Source organism: Brassica napus, chromosome A10 (genome assembly GCF_020379485.1).
Source record: "Brassica napus cultivar Da-Ae chromosome A10, Da-Ae, whole genome shotgun sequence".
Lineage (NCBI taxonomy): Eukaryota > Viridiplantae > Streptophyta > Magnoliopsida > Brassicales > Brassicaceae > Brassica > Brassica napus.
In genome coordinates this window covers 17,553,240-17,568,020 of record NC_063443.1, presented here as the reverse complement: position 1 = coordinate 17,568,020, position 14,781 = coordinate 17,553,240, and the positions used below count along the sequence as shown (strand labels likewise).

The 14,781-nt window shown below is 39.4% G+C and overlaps 3 protein-coding genes and 1 non-coding gene across 19 annotated transcripts; 1 reads left to right on the top strand and 3 right to left on the bottom strand.

Moving 5' to 3' along the window:
- Window positions 1-144: 144 nt before the first annotated feature.
- TRNAA-AGC lies at window positions 145-217 on the bottom strand. Its single transcript has one exon. It is a non-coding gene; the product is annotated as a tRNA-Ala (tRNA).
- Window positions 218-1,089: 872 nt separating this feature from the next.
- On the top strand, window positions 1,090-3,776 carry LOC106419488. The gene is made up of 3 exons (XM_013860286.3): window positions 1,090-1,706; window positions 2,337-2,467; window positions 2,578-3,776. The coding sequence occupies exons 1-3, from the start codon at window positions 1,410-1,412 to the stop codon at window positions 3,410-3,412; spliced, it is 1,263 nt and encodes a 420-aa protein (XP_013715740.2). The 5' UTR covers window positions 1,090-1,409; the 3' UTR covers window positions 3,413-3,776.
- Window positions 3,777-3,958: 182 nt separating this feature from the next.
- LOC106419328 (protein HUA2-LIKE 1) lies at window positions 3,959-11,914 on the bottom strand. Of its 15 annotated transcripts, none has more exons than XM_048742489.1 (15): window positions 11,675-11,914; window positions 11,124-11,200; window positions 9,107-10,897; window positions 8,518-9,022; window positions 8,180-8,288; window positions 7,882-7,994; window positions 7,617-7,804; window positions 6,788-7,520; window positions 6,393-6,684; window positions 6,161-6,256; window positions 5,973-6,050; window positions 5,687-5,863; window positions 5,074-5,215; window positions 4,520-4,600; window positions 3,959-4,219 (listed from the first exon to the last, which is right to left on the bottom strand). In XM_048742489.1, exons 1-11 carry the CDS (start codon window positions 11,783-11,785, stop codon window positions 5,980-5,982), a joined length of 4,086 nt encoding a protein of 1,361 aa, XP_048598446.1. In that variant the 5' UTR covers window positions 11,786-11,914; the 3' UTR covers window positions 3,959-4,219; window positions 4,520-4,600; window positions 5,074-5,215; window positions 5,687-5,863; window positions 5,973-5,979. The 15 variants fall into 15 exon arrangements, with proteins under 15 accessions (XP_048598446.1, XP_048598451.1, XP_048598450.1 ...); XM_048742494.1 differs by having other exon boundaries at window positions 3,959-4,157; XM_048742493.1 differs by having other exon boundaries at window positions 4,520-4,596.
- On the bottom strand, window positions 10,674-13,843 carry LOC106419329 (ATP-dependent Clp protease proteolytic subunit 2, mitochondrial-like). 2 transcript variants are annotated; one of them, XR_007317036.1, is made up of 4 exons: window positions 13,462-13,843; window positions 12,566-12,987; window positions 11,124-11,200; window positions 10,674-10,897 (listed from the first exon to the last, which is right to left on the bottom strand). XR_007317036.1 is itself a non-coding variant. In XM_013860090.3 (2 exons), the coding sequence occupies exons 1-2, from the start codon at window positions 13,763-13,765 to the stop codon at window positions 12,575-12,577; spliced, it is 717 nt and encodes a 238-aa protein (XP_013715544.1). In that variant the 5' UTR covers window positions 13,766-13,843; the 3' UTR covers window positions 12,398-12,574. The 2 variants fall into 2 exon arrangements, 1 of the variants encoding a protein (XP_013715544.1); XM_013860090.3 differs by lacking the exons at window positions 10,674-10,897; window positions 11,124-11,200 and having other exon boundaries at window positions 12,398-12,987.
- Between the last annotated feature and the right edge of the window lie 938 nt (window positions 13,844-14,781).

Here is a 14,781-nt window from a genome sequence, read left to right as displayed (position 1 = left end):
AGTGTTAAAAAGAGATTAAGAGTCAAAAGCAATAACGTTTGGGCTGTCCGGATTTTAACTAGGCCCAAAAAGGTATCTGAGTTGCTTGTGTTATATAAGAGGCCAGTTATGGACGAGTCGCAAAAATTACTTCTGAAACAAAAATGGAGATGCGGGGTATCGATCCCCGTACCTCTCGCATGCTAAGCGAGCGCTCTACCATCTGAGCTACATCCCCGATGTCTCTTTCTAAACATATTATAATAATAGTATCGAATTACATTCTTGACTGGATGAAAACATATAAGCCAACGGTATATGACCCCTCTAACAACTTGAATAAACCTCAACAAGCTTTACTATGTATAGGAAGCTAGCCACCAAGACATAACTCATACAATGAGACATCGAACTGAACCCTTGGGAGATACTTGATGTCAGAGTTGCAAGTTGGAGGTAAACGGAGAGATCGATAATCACGCATTCAGGCTTCAACACAAATGTTCAAACAACATTTCATACTGCGTTGTATGAATATAATCGTCATGTAGGATCACCAACGTTCAAAGGACTCAAAGTAACCTGACATTTGTCTCAAACCAAGCATTTAAAGCCATACGAGAGAGAGAGGTTGGACCACTGTGACCACTCTCTATCTCTCTCTTGAGTTTGTGGTAGGTTAGGAATGTGTTTAATTAAACCGTACGTCTGTAATTAATTGTTTTATTTATTACTAGTTGTGTAAAGAAGAATGTGATTTAACTAGCTAGACTCTGCCCCTCGCCGACATTTTGTTTTGTCAAAGATACAGACTTGGTTTTTTTGACTTTATAAGCTCTTCTTATTATCCACTAGATAAATTTCTTTTGACCGAATCAAAATCTCAATAAATATCTCAAATTCCTTTTTAATAATATTCGAACATTTTAGTGTTATTATTAAAAAAAACTTGCTTACATGTTTCTTAAAATGCAATGATTTAAAAAAAAAAACAAATTATTAACGTCGGAAAGCAAAATGGATGTCAATTTGTTTTAGTTGTAAAGCGATTTATTTTAGAAAAGCATATTCTTAATTTCTTAATAATAATAATGCGATAGTGTATGTTCGTTCCTCATCTATTTTTGAGCTCTCATTAAAAATAAAAATTCGATATAATTCCCCACCGATGCGACGAGAGAGAGAGGAGGAGGAGCACACAGAGATCTCTCTCGTTCGTTTCCCCCGTAAAATCTGCGAAAAAGAAGAAAGAAAAACTCAAATCGAATCCTTAAAAACAAAATCGACTCTTTAGTCCACGAGTTTCGTTTAATCGCTCAACGCCTCTTCCTTTAATCTCTCCCTCACCGTTCGTTTTCGTTCCCCCTCGAGCTTGATGTTTGAATTCTGATCAGATCTAGTTTTAGGATAGAGGTCAAGAGACTATTGTTATGTTTATGGATCGAGAGAGAAGGCTTTCGAATCGCAACGGGACTCCGCAATACAGCAACGGAAAGTTCCGTGATGATGATTATTACGGTGGATTCTTAGATCGGTTGGAGAATTCGAGAGAGAAGAGTCCTTCTAGATCTAAGATTCTTCGGATCCCGTCGCCGACTTCGTCTCCTCCACCTTCCAGCTCTTCCCCGCCGTTTCCTGGCTCCAATTCGCCGGACCGGGGATATATCGAGCACCGCGTATCCAAGTTCGATACTCTCGCCGGCATTGCCATTAAATACGGCGTTGAGGTAATATAAAAAGAAGAAGATATTTTGCCATGATGAGATTAGGTTTGGAATTTGCTAAAAGGTTGTTGTTGAATGGGACTTTTAATTAGAGGTTTAATTAATAGTGTTGGTAGAAATGAATATTTAAAAAAAAAAATTGAATTGAGGCATGATGAAGAACACATGAGGAACAAAAAGTTTTGGTTTTTATGTTCTGTTTATTTTTTTTTTGTGTTATTAAAATGCTTTGCTTTCAAGTTGAGGATGTTAAAAAGATTTTATTTATTTTGAATTGAGGCATGATGAAGAACACATGAGGAACAAAAAAAAAATTGGTTTTTATGTTCTGTTTTTATTTGTGTTATTAAAATGCTTTGCTTTCAAGTTGAAGATGTTAAAAAGATTTTATTTATTTTGAATTGAGGCATGAACACATCAGGAACAAAAAAAAAATTTGGTTTTTATGTTCTGTTTTTTTTTTTTGTGTTATTAAGATGCTTTGCTTTCAAGTTACAGATTTTAAAGAGATTTTATTTATTTTTGAATTGAGGGATGATATGATGATGAAGAACACATGAGGAGGAAAAAGTTTTGTTTTTTTTTAATGTTTTGATTTTGATTTTGTGTTGTTGGAAATGCCTCTGCTTTCAGGTTGCAGATGTGAAAAAGATGAATGGACTTGTTACTGATCTTCAAATGTTTGCTCTCAAGTCTCTTCAGATTCCGTTACCTGGAAGACATCCTCCTTCTCCTTGTTTATCTAATGGCTCCTTACACCATGGGTACTTTATTAACTAAACTTTGTTTCTTAATTTTCCCAAAGATAGAGCCTTTGGTTGCGCTCCATATTCAATATCAACTGGTTCTCTTCTCATGCGATCTTTATTTGCAGAGAGGGATGTTCATGCCACGAACTGGAACCGCCAAACGATAGCCACAACGATATGTTCGACTCATTCCAGTCTCTGAGATTAAAATCTTCGGATAAGAAAGTTTCTCCAGCCATGTCTTCCCTTCAAGGTTACTACGGGCTAAAACCAGCAAACAGAACAGTTTCCGAAGGAGGATTCTTGGAGATGGGAACTTACAACAACAAGACAGAGACTTCTCATCATCATTTCTCCAGCAACGGTAGTAATAATCAGTACCTCAGACCTTTCCCTTCGACAAACACTCCCTTAAACCACCACAGGAAATCCAGAAGCTTGGCCAATGCACTTTTCGACGAGGTTAACCAATCACCGGACAACAACAACAACACCGCTCAGGAAACGAGTGCTGATAAGTTCAGAAGAAGACGCCAAAAATCCGAAGCAGATTTTTCATCCCGGACGCCAGAGCTTCTGCTGAAAGAAGAGAACAGCAGCAGCAATGGCGGGTTTTTATCGATAGCTGGAAAAGGCTTAGCTTTGAGATCGAAAGCCTCGAGCAGAACTAATCTATCATCAGCAGAATCTGAGACTAGTAACTTCAATCCTGTACCAATCAACTTGATGGATGCTCCAGTTTCAGACAGTTTTGGCAGTGTGAGAAAATCGTCGAGTGCATCGAGTCTACAAGATCCAGAAGGTAACAACAGTAACGGTTCATCATCGCTGTCTCTATGGCCGACTTCTAAGTGGAGTTTGAAGCCTGATTTGCTTACACCTGCGGCTATCACAAGCTCAATCTTTGATGGGTTACCAAAGCCTTTAACAGGTCGGAAAAACAAGACTGCTATGGATTAAAAACAAGGTCAGCTTTTCTCGTTATTTAACTGTCCCATTTTTTTTTGGAAACTATACAAAATCAAAAAGCAGAAGAAGCTATTTTAGCCTAAATGCGGAGTAAATAGATTAGAAAAATTTCAGAGGAAGAAAGAAAAACTTCCAAATTGAGAAAAATTATAAAGAAGGAAGAAAAAGCTTGTGATAGTGATGTAATGATTGTGTGCTTTTTTTTTTATCTACGTTTATGTAAGTTATAAAATACTTTGTACCTTGTCTTAGCGTAGTCCAATTTTTTTTTTCCAATATGATGAATTGCTACACACTACTAAAATGTATTCCATGCACTTATTTAATAATTTATTAAAATTGTTCGTTTGTAAAATTTGTATTACACTGTTACTATTATTTATTCTATTTTATATTTCGGGGGAAAAAAGAATAATGCTTTCCACTAAGTCAGGTTTGAGCTGTCGGATCGTTGACTAAATTACAAAGGCACCGTGTGTGAACGTGTTAGCTTAGCTCCACCGCTCTGGAAGTCCCGGAAATAATCAATCGAGCGAGTTAAGTAAAATGATGTGATATATTATTTCATCAACAATCTAAAAATATAAAGCATAAATCCACAGTTTTAAAAACAAGCATAAAAATTTGCAAGTGTGTTTAATTAAATGGAACATTTAAAAGCATGATACAAAAATGTCGTCAACACTGCTGCACCTTCATCATCGTTAATCTCCCTCAACAGTCAACACTTCCACTTCTGCCATAACCATGAAAAGCAACCTGAACACTAGCAGTACGGGCGACAGAAGTGGATTCCGGCTGTGGATGTAAAATAAAACGTAATAGCACAACGGGTAACAAACAACATAGTCGAGAATTAACTTCTATGAGTTGAACTTATAATTTTTATTTTGTAGAATATTCTTTTAAACCGTTTCATATGTTACTAGTTCATTGTCCCACAACTTTTGGGGAACAATCAAAACCAAAAGTACGGATATGCGTTTTTAAAATACGTTACCTAAGAAATCAATTAAGCATATGATCAATACGTTTCTGTTAGATTCGAGTCTTCTATTTTTATACGCTCATTCTTCATTTTCAGCTCAATGTCTTTACCTCAACATTACGCAAAAACTTGATCCAACCAGGTCTCATCTCCACGACTCCACCATCCCGGGTTCCAAAGTGTAAACCTAGCTAGAGACAATGCAGCTGAGTGTTAATATACTCGAAACTGAAGTCAACATAAAACTCATGAAGCCAGATATAAGAAACTAAGAATTCTAGACAACATATAGATCAAGGAACTAAATCATTCATATAGTAAATTCTCTAGTCAATATCAAAAATCCACACAAATGCACAATACTTCGTTAAGTTAGTTTATTCGCTCAGGTAAGCCAAACCCCAACCGATATACCAACACAGCACAAAAAAAAAAACATGTTTCTGTTTCTTCGCAGTTCTCAATCCGTACTTGCACAAAAGTGAAAACAGCAGGTAGGTCTTCTCAAACAGTAAGCATTGTTGTTTGGAACAAAATTTCACTGTGTCACCAGCACAAACATGACTTGAAAGGATATTATTAATTCATGGGAGCTGGAAACCCTATAGACTGAACTACAAGCCATAGACAAGTTTGGTTGAGAAAGATAAAGAGGAACTTATACCTCAAGTCCTCAACAAACTTCAGATAAGCAGTGCGTTCAATATGGATACTTGTAAAACCCGCTGAATGAAGTCGCGGTTGTTTATACATGCATGCTTCATGTTCCTGCTACGGCTCCAGGGAGGACAGCCTAGGTTATGCACCTGTCAAGAACAGCAGAAATGGAACTTAAGTTAATGAGCAGAAAAGCATCATCGCCTCACTATTCTTTTGGAGAAAGCAGTTATCTATATAGTAATCTCGTCTAGGATGAACAGTACAGACTTCACCAAATAACTTCAAAGCGACTTTACCCACAAATAACAAGAAACACTAAATAAACATGTCACCATTTCGGGAACCAATATTAAGAGTAAATTAACAGACTTGCACTCAATACTTGGGAACTTGTCATTGCGTCACAACTGAAACTACTTTGAACTTAGGTACTTCTCTGTGCAGACTGCAGACACTACACTTATCGGGTGAGCATTTCTCAAGATAGTGTCTCAAATACAAGTAAAGACAGTTACTAGTTTTATGATTCTTATCAGACAGATTTAACCCAGTATATTAAGAGTTGAAACTCGTTTAACTAGAAAAGCCTGTGTAGTTATTGGCACAGTAGTACTAACCAAATTAGAAACAAGGGCATATACTGTGAAGAACATGAACCGGTGATAACATTTGTCAGGAAAATTTACAATATACAGCAGTATCCTGACAATAGCCTGAAGAGTTTTGATGCCTCTGGAAGTGAATATACCGCCAAAAAAGTGTCTTCCATGGAAGGGTGAGAAGTCTATTTCAAACTGTTTGATAACAATCCAGGAATAAGAAAATTAGAGGTGAAACATGTTAATGAAACACTAGCAGCTTGCTATTTGAAGTGTAGAAGAACAACCGAAAGGTTGTCTCTACCTTAACTTCAAGAAGGCCTCCAACAAGCCGCAGAAGGTACGTCAGGCCGAGATGGTAGCATCTGCGAAGTAGTATGACCTTGAATAACAGATTGAAACGTTGAAGTTAAACATTACAGGGAAACGCAACAGATCCCAATTTCTTTTATGATCGGCTAAATTCAGATCGATCGAGATAGATCGTCTCACCTAAAATTGTAGGGCCCGCATGCATATTATTACCAGCAGGTTGATAGCTCATTGACCCTGAAGGTGGTATTTCTGGAGGAGGCTGAACGAAATCTGCTGTTAGAAAAATCACCAGTATCAAACAAAAAGGGAGAAGTATAACCAACTGATGCAGCATAATGCCCATAGGTAGACGACATGTACATGAACAAACTGAATACAAAGATTTGAGATGATTCTCGCATATACATACCATCTGTAACCGTAAGATAGCCTGGAAGTGGGTTTCTTCCACGTATCCAGGCTCCATGTTGAGTATCTGCACGACGTGCATTTGAAGGCAACCGCCATGAATCCTCATTCATATGTTGCGGCGCATCAACAGACTGAGATGGAAACGGGTAAGGATGAGGAAGGGAGGAGCGTTGGGGTTGTAATTCAACAACCCGGCTTGGAAGCGAAAAATGGCTGGATTGTGCTGGAGCGAGATGCCTAGTCCCTGGGCTATGTCCGAAAGAGGCACTGCTCGGCCGTAGTAGTTGGTTCTGTAATGACGCTTTATGTTTATAAATCAAAAGTACAAGCCAATGTAGCTTGAGCAATTACAAAATGACTAGATCAGAAAACGAGAGAAACCAGTGTGCTTACAGTGGCAACGCTAGACCGCTGTGTAGATATCTGGTATTCATGTTGCAATGCTGGATATGGAGGAGCAAATCCTGGTTGAAGGGGTAACGAAGGATAGCTAGGCTTGGACGGTTGAGTTATGGATGATTGTGGTGTAGCTATAGATTGGGGAGGTGGTAAAGGAGCTAGTGGTGGAGGTGAACGTTGCTCAGAGAGAGGTGGGGGTGGTGGCAGCTGCGGTGGAGATGATGGAGGTGGAAGCGGGGATGAGGGTGGAGGGGAAGGAGGCAGGGGAGGGGGAGATGGAGGCGTTTCATGAGGCAGCGGAGGAGAACCCTCTGGAAAAGGCTCAGTTGCAGTGGTTGCAGTCGGTGAGTCCTCCTTTGCTCCAGTCCCACAGACATACGATGGTTCTTCAACTCTTGGCTGATAAGAAACTTCTTCCATTTCACGCACACCATTGCCAACCTCTAAAACACAGTGAGGTTTATCACCTGAACTATCACACGAAGGTTCTTCATCTCTTGGCTGATAAGAAGCATCTTCCATTTCACGCACACCATTGACAGTCTCTAGAACACATGGAGTTTTATCACCCGAACTATCACCTGCCTTTAACTTTCCTAAAGCATGGGCTGGTTCTTCAATATGTGTGTTTTCAACTTCCCGTGATGTGGTTGGAAAATCCTCATCTTCTTCACCCTCTCCAAAAGTATGAGAAGATAAAAATCCAGGCAGCTGAAAACTCGCATAGCTGCAGAAAGAAGAAGTTCACGTATCAGAACCGTAATAAAGCTGTCTCTAACGACATCCCATCAGAAACTATATCAAACCGGAAAAAATTGCATACCTCCCATACTCATCAACAAGCATCCCTTCCATTTCCCTTATAGGGTCATCTACAGAACGCTCAGATCTAGAAGGACGACGTAAGGTAAACCCTGCAGTTGCATCGCCACCAGAGGTGCTAATATCACCAATATAGCGACGCAGGAGAGAATCCGGAAAAATCTTCCTTTCAAGCCACAACCTCAACACCTAGCAGAAGTAAGAGATTATTGACTCTGAACAACAAAAACATGAGAGTGCCCTCGATTGAACAAAGAGCAAAAAACCTTGCGACATTGATGGCGATTTTCACGAGCCCCAGTCCCTGACGGAGCCGCAGCACCTAGAAGGCGTGGCAAGGCTGCCTGCACAGTAGGAATATACAACGCGCCAGCTATACCTAAAGAAGATTTCACATGCATCATGATTTATCACTAATATTATCAGTTATATATACATAAGACAGACAGATATATTATCTTTGGCTGTAGACAGAAAGACAGCAACAGTATACATATACCTAAGCACCTAAAAAATTCGACCTTCTGAAAAAGAATTGCTGCATCCATTCAAGAGGAAGCTTACCCTTTTGGCTATGGGAACACTGGGTGATCGAATCAACAAGAAAGAACAAGTCCACTTTACGTCGGAAAAGAGGTTCACTTTCTAGCTTTCGTATGAGAAGTTCCACAACCTAAAAAAAGAAAAACAAAAAACGTCAAAAGCTGCTCTTGAATATCACACATCAAACGCTGTAGATAGTTCTCTCGAAACATTTGACCATAGCAAAGGTATCTTTCCAAATTGAAACTTCATTTTCAGTCTATTCTTAAGTTTATCATAGATAAACCTGGCTGGCAGTCTTAATAAAGAGGTAAAGAAAAATGTTGCTGAATATTATCAGGTACCACAATTTAACTTACCTCACTGGCAATCCCATGCTTGGCACACTGAATAGCTTGGCGTGTTGCACGTCCAATACTTTCCTTCGTTCTGGATAAGGTCTCTATCATTCCCTCAAAAGCATCTCGTGAAATTGCAGCCTCAGTGACAGCATCCCCAACTGACATATGCCCTGAGGTAACTCTTCTCTCTTCATTCTCTTCAATCCCAGCTTGGTTACTTGATGCGGACTGGTTTCCATGATTTGATGGAGTCGTATCTTCTTCGTGTCCCAGAGTAACAATCACCATGGCGTCGCCAGCAGAAGTTGAAACATTCTGAACCATGGAAGGGCTGTTATTTCTCATATGCGTTTCACCGATGCCAGAGAACTTATTGTCCAAATTCACAGACGGTGAAGTAGGTGTATGTGCTTGTTTTCTTTTAGCTTGGGCAGCTGCAATCAGAACCTTCATAGATGACGAAGAATCTGGCAACCCAGAACTGATCAATGGGGTATTTCCATTTTCTTGATTGCCACCAATCCTACAATACGAAAAGAACACAAAGACTATAACCTCCAAGCGAAAGAAAAACATATCAATGACATGGGGAAATACGAAAACATACATCCCAGCGGACAAGTTAGCAGATGTGTCTCTTGACACTCCAGCATCGTTCGAACGAGTTGCAACTTTTGGAGTGTTTTTTGGTTTTTCCCCTAAAGCTGGTTTTCTTCTCTGATTTGTTGCCTGAGATTGAGAAGAGCTAGCTCTATCAGAACCAGCCACTGCATCCTTAGAAGAATCACCTTGGCATTTTTTTGACATCCCCACACCAGAGACTTTTCCCATTTTATGTTGTCCTGCCACCTGATCCTTAGTTGAAACCAACTGAGGGGGCTTCTTAGGAGATCTCAAGACCTGCTTAACATTTTTTGTGGGTAAATTGATGACTGGGTTTCCCATAGACGAGCTGTTACAGAGGCCCTCCACGCTATCTGGCATTCCTGCACCAGAGACTTTTGCAGTTTTATTTTGTCCCTTCACCTGTTTCTTGAATGTAATCAGCTTGGGGGATTTCTTAGGAGATTTTAAGATTGGCTTGTCATTCTCTGGGAGCAACTCGGTCACAGATTTTCCCATAGGTGAGCTGAACGAAAGGCCCTCCACGCTATCAGGAAGTGCAAGTGAAGCCTCCTTGTTATGTTTACACAGCGGTACCTTCCCTGTTTCGGCACTTTTTTCAGATCCTTCAAATCGCTTCACTTTAATAGAAGTATCATGGGACGCCTTAGCACTTTTAGGACCATCAGTAGAAGCTGAAGTATCGTTGCGAACATTGGTATCTCCTCCATGCACCGGAGTCTTTGACTCTTCATCGTCATCTTCATCATAGATATAAACTGCCCTTCGTCTCTTAGGCAGCTGAGCAGCTGAAACCTTCACACATTCAGCAGAAGATGAACTAATCTTCCGTTCCGGATGATTTGCTCCCTTTCTATCACGAGAGCCAGAAAAGGAGGAAGATTTTGTGTGCTCAACTGTCTGTTTGTGACGCCTTGTATAACCGACCATTTCCTTATCAACAATCTCACGCTTTCGAATTGACACAACGCCAGTAGAATCAGATCCTTCAGCTTTGCCTTCAGGACGAAGACGCTTGCTCTTGGATGGTTTTTGATCCTTAGCATCTTCAGGTCGTTGTCTCTTAGCAGCACGTAGACTCTCACCTTCTCCTGATGCAGACTTTCCAAATTCACTTTCAGACCTCTTTTTCTTCCCCAAACTCCCATTTTTAGAGCCAACTGCATGCTCATGCTTATCACTCGAGACTCCGGCGCTTGGTTTCTCTTTAAGCAACTTTTTTGAGCCTTCACAACCAGCTATATTAAGATCCGAAACCACCTTCTTGTCAAAAGATTCCTTTTTACTGCCCTTTAATTTCTGGTGAGGACCAATGGGATTATTATCTGTAGCAGCTCCACTATCAGGCAGACGCTTGGCTCTAAGAACCTCATCTTTAGATCTTTTATCCGAGCCAGGCTCCTGTCCGTCACCACCCGGGGATGAATCTTCCTCTCCTATGCAAGGCTTTGTCTCAGCACCATTATTCTCAACTGCTTTATGGAGACCAGGATCCGCCCTAGAATCGAACTTATCAGAATTCTCATCATCACCAGTGTCTCTATGATCTGTTTCATCCAATGCCTTAGCCTTGGTCAATCTAGGCTCAACAGCATTCAAAAGCGCCTCACTGCCCAAGTTATCTGACTTGCGTTTCTGCGACTTCTCAAATGCAGCGGAGATCTCCTCCACAGCTTGTGCGAAGTGCTTGACCGTTTTACCTTGACATCTTTTTAACAGTTTGTTCTTTGCTTCGCTAGTGAAGGCTTGAATATCAGGAGGCGCAACAAAAGCTCTGCATTAAGCCATGATTACTTGATGAGTGACTAATATTGAGAAAACGAAATCACAATCAAACAACAAGGAGAAACAAAGAAGTGATGTTGCAATCAGGGAGGAAACTACCAAATTACAGTAACGTGATGAATTGACTAGACAAAAAATGCATATAGCTTTCTAAGTGGTGGTAAGAAAAATCTAAAACCATCAACAATCAATAGACACAGAAGAGGCATGCTTACATTTCCTGTGTTCCAAAGAAATAAACGAAGTATTTCTTTGGGTCTGGTACATGATCCCAATCTTCGGGCCGGTCGATCTGAAACACAAAACATTTACTTTACAGAAGTTAAGTTAAGTCAAAATGAACAATCCTACGCAGCTCAATAGCAATTCAAACGCTCTGGCCATGAGAGATACTACATATCAATAAGCTAGAGGACTATACTACTGTCTTTGAGCTTCACACAACTTCAGCACAAAAATAAGAAAAAGTTTGCTTCGGCATACAATAAAAGCAGCATTATTGTGTATGAAGAGAAAACACAGCATTGGAGCTATCCAGAAGAACCTTAGAGAAATTCAATCCGCCAATAAACAAAACGCCATAAAACTAAACTAACACAAAGAAAACACAATTACGTAGAACCAAGCTTAACCCCCGAAAAAAGACAAACGTAGGAACTATAAGGTTAAGCGAGTAGACAAGAGTATGTGCAAAACCCAAAAAAAACAACATGATCATGACCAAAGATGCAATGAAGGCGAGAGAGAGAGAGAGCAGAAGACGCACCTTAGCAGGCCAAGCAGGAAAGCCTTTGACTTTAGCAAGAACGAGATCACCCAGTCTCAACTCTCCTTTCGCGATGCCTTTGCTCCCCGTTTTTCTACGGCTAGGAGCCATCGGCGACTCTGAATAAGAACCCTAATTTTGAGTTCAGAATAGAAACACCGAAACGAAATCGCCGAAGCCCAGAGAAACTTCGACTCTTCACCGGATATTGATTCCGCCGTAGAATCCGCTGATGGAGACCGCTAGGGCTTCGAGCAATGAAGCGAAAACGAGTAAGAGAGAGAGACAGAGGTAAGAGTCGAATCGAAGGGAATTAGAGCAAAGAGGAAGCGAAAGTTTTAGTCGGGAGATTTTGTGAAGAGGAAGAAGCTAAAGCGAAACTGGTTTACTCACGTCGCCGCCTTTTCCTCTCCCTCCCCCTCTTCACAGAAACGAGAACGATATCACTATTTTTCCTTTTTTATTCTTTTATAATTAATTTTTTTATTTACAAAATTGCCTTTTACTAACTTTTGTTAATGCCTGCCCCTTTTCACAAAAAAACATCAATAGATAAAGAGAAAAACTTCATTTTTCTGAGTCTAGAGGTATCAAAAGGTGATCAAGTAAACAAAAGAGAGTATGTACTACTACTAGAGTTGTGAGCAGCAGACAGTTTATAGGGGACTAGGCGACTTCACATCGTTATTGTTGATGAGACTGCAACTGGAATGCATAAAGCTCTAGCGAAAACAGTCTTTAAGAATGGATTGATATGAGGAAAAGTGAAAAAGGTCTGCGAAATAACCCCTTTCCAGAGGTTATCATCACCATCATCATCAATGGGAAAATAAATCTCTAACAAGAGCAAAAGAGAAAAAGGAGAAGAAACAAGTTTATTTCTTTGATTACCAGATTCTCTTAACTTTTATCTTTGCTTTCACCTCCAACAGCATCCTTCACCAGCTCCAATGGTCTCTCATCAATCACTTCGTCGATTATACCAAACGCTTTAGCCTCCTCAGGAGTCATGAAATGATCCCTATCCATGTTCTTCTCAATCACATCAATAGATTGCCCCGTGTGTTTCACATAGAGCTGGTTCAAAGCATCCCAAACACGAACAATCTGCTTCGTGTGGATAGTCATATCCTTAGCTTGTCCACTATATCCTCCTGAAGGTTGATGAATCATGACGCTCGCGTTTGGAAGTGCCCGTCTCTGTCCCTTGGCACCTGCTGCCAAGAGCAGAGAAGCCATGGACGCAGCTTGGCCTAAACAAATCGTGCTTATCGGAGATCGAATGTACTGCATAGTATCGTAAATCGCAAGACCTGTTGCAAGATAACCATAACGGATCAACATTTCATCACTAAGAAGAAGATTCATCAACAACTTTTTACACAGATGATCGAATATTCCAGAAACTTCTTAAGTTTGATACTAATCACTATCATCTTCTACAAAAGCACGAGTAGATTCTCAATTTCAGATCCAATAATATCCCAAGCAACAGACTATAGATCCAAAGCAATCGAATCCATGAACACTCGCAACATTACAGATAGATCGTAACCGTAAACCGGATAAGCGTACCGGCGGTGACGTGTCCGCCTGGTGAATTAATCAACTAAGTTTAGTACTAATCACTATCATCCTCTACAAAAGCACGAGTAGATTCTCAATTTCAGATCCAATAATATCCCAAGCAACAGATTATAGATCAAGCTGAAGAACAAAGCAATCGAATCCGTGGAGATTCGCAACACTACAGAGAGAGATCGTAACCGTAAATCGGATAAGCGTACCGGCGGTGACGTGTCCGCCTGGTGAATTGAGGTACATATGAATCGGCTTCGAAGGATTCTCGGACTCGAGGTAGAGAAGCTGAGCCACGACGACGTGTGACGTGTCGTCGTTTATGGGGCCGTTGATGCAGATTATGCGCTCCTTGAGCAGGCGCGAGAAGATGTCGTAAGCTCTCTCGCCACGCGATGAAGTCTCGATAACCATTGGAATTACGCTGTAGCTTCTTCTCGCTATGGCGGTGGTTATCGCCGTCGGCGGTGGTGTTGTCCATAGCCTCTTCGCGCCGGAGATCAGACCCCTCATGACTCGAGTTTCTAGGGTTGTGCTTGGAAGAAAGAGGGGAAGATATGCAGGAGACGCTGACTAGTAGCTTATGCATTCTTTTTTTCCCGTAATTCTATAGTCTTTATTTTAGTTTCTTTTAGGGCAATTGTCAATAATAGCACCTTTTGAAGTTTATGTCTCAAAAATAGCACTAGAAGGAGAAAGTCACAAAAATGACATTCATTAAAGGGTAAAATATCCCTAATACCCTTGGTTTAAAATTAAATAAACAAACTAAAATAAATAAAAATAAATAAAATAAAAATAAAAAAATGAAAAAAAGATTTTTTTTTTATAGTTTCAGATTATATGTTTTCAGATTCGAAATTTTTATAATTTTTTTTTTCGAAATTTTTTTTTTTAATTTTTTTTTTCAAATTTTCTTTTTATAATTTAAAAATACTTTTTGAAACTGTTTTTAAAATTTTTATTTTTTATTTTAGTATTTATTTTTTATAAAATTTTAAACCCTAATTCCAAAACCCACTCCTTAACTCTAAACCCTAAGGTTTGGATTAATTAACCCAAGGGGTATAAGTGTATATTTACCTCTTTAATGAAACCTATTTTTGTGACTTTGAACCTTGAGTGCTACTTTGGGAACATAAACTTAGTTTGGTGCTATCCTAGTCTTTTTCTCTTTCTTTTACTACATTTCTCTTTTTTTTTTTTACAGTGGCTAAATGTTTGTTTAGAATTTGTTATGAATATAATTTTTTATAAATTTTACAATGAAAACAAAATTTAAATATAAAAATGAAATTATCCTATTTATCTAACATTTTGGTTTTAAGTATAAAATACATATATAAGATCAAAACTTTTATATATTATAGAACATGAGAAATACTATATATGAAGCTGTCGGCTTTGAATATGTCAAAAATAATTTGCGTTCAAAGTATGATTTGATTAACTTCTTATAAAATATATATTTGACCAGTAGACTGAAGACAAATTTCTCTATCAGTTACATATATATGCTATAATAGTAG

Bases quoted from the DNA above. Each gene is read 5' to 3' on its own strand.
- LOC106419328 (XM_048742490.1), bottom strand. From the start codon at position 11,785: ATGGCTCCTAGCCGTAGAAAAACGGGGAGCAAAGGCATCGCGAAAGGA. The intron at 9,023-9,106 runs GTATGTTTTCGT...TTCGTATTGTAG, and splicing joins GCTAACTTGTCCGCTGGGAT to GATTGGTGGCAATCAAGAAA. The intron at 7,805-7,881 runs GTTTTTTGCTCT...TACTTCTGCTAG, and splicing joins ATCGCCATCAATGTCGCAAG to GTGTTGAGGTTGTGGCTTGA.
- LOC106419488 (XM_013860286.3), top strand. From the start codon at position 1,410: ATGTTTATGGATCGAGAGAGAAGGCTTTCGAATCGCAACGGGACTCCG. The intron at 1,707-2,336 runs GTAATATAAAAA...CTCTGCTTTCAG, and splicing joins CCATTAAATACGGCGTTGAG to GTTGCAGATGTGAAAAAGAT. The intron at 2,468-2,577 runs GTACTTTATTAA...CTTTATTTGCAG, and splicing joins AATGGCTCCTTACACCATGG to AGAGGGATGTTCATGCCACG.
- LOC106419329 (XM_013860090.3), bottom strand. From the start codon at position 13,765: ATGAGGGGTCTGATCTCCGGCGCGAAGAGGCTATGGACAACACCACCG. The intron at 12,988-13,461 runs GTACGCTTATCC...ATCTTGCAACAG, and splicing joins AGGCGGACACGTCACCGCCG to GTCTTGCGATTTACGATACT.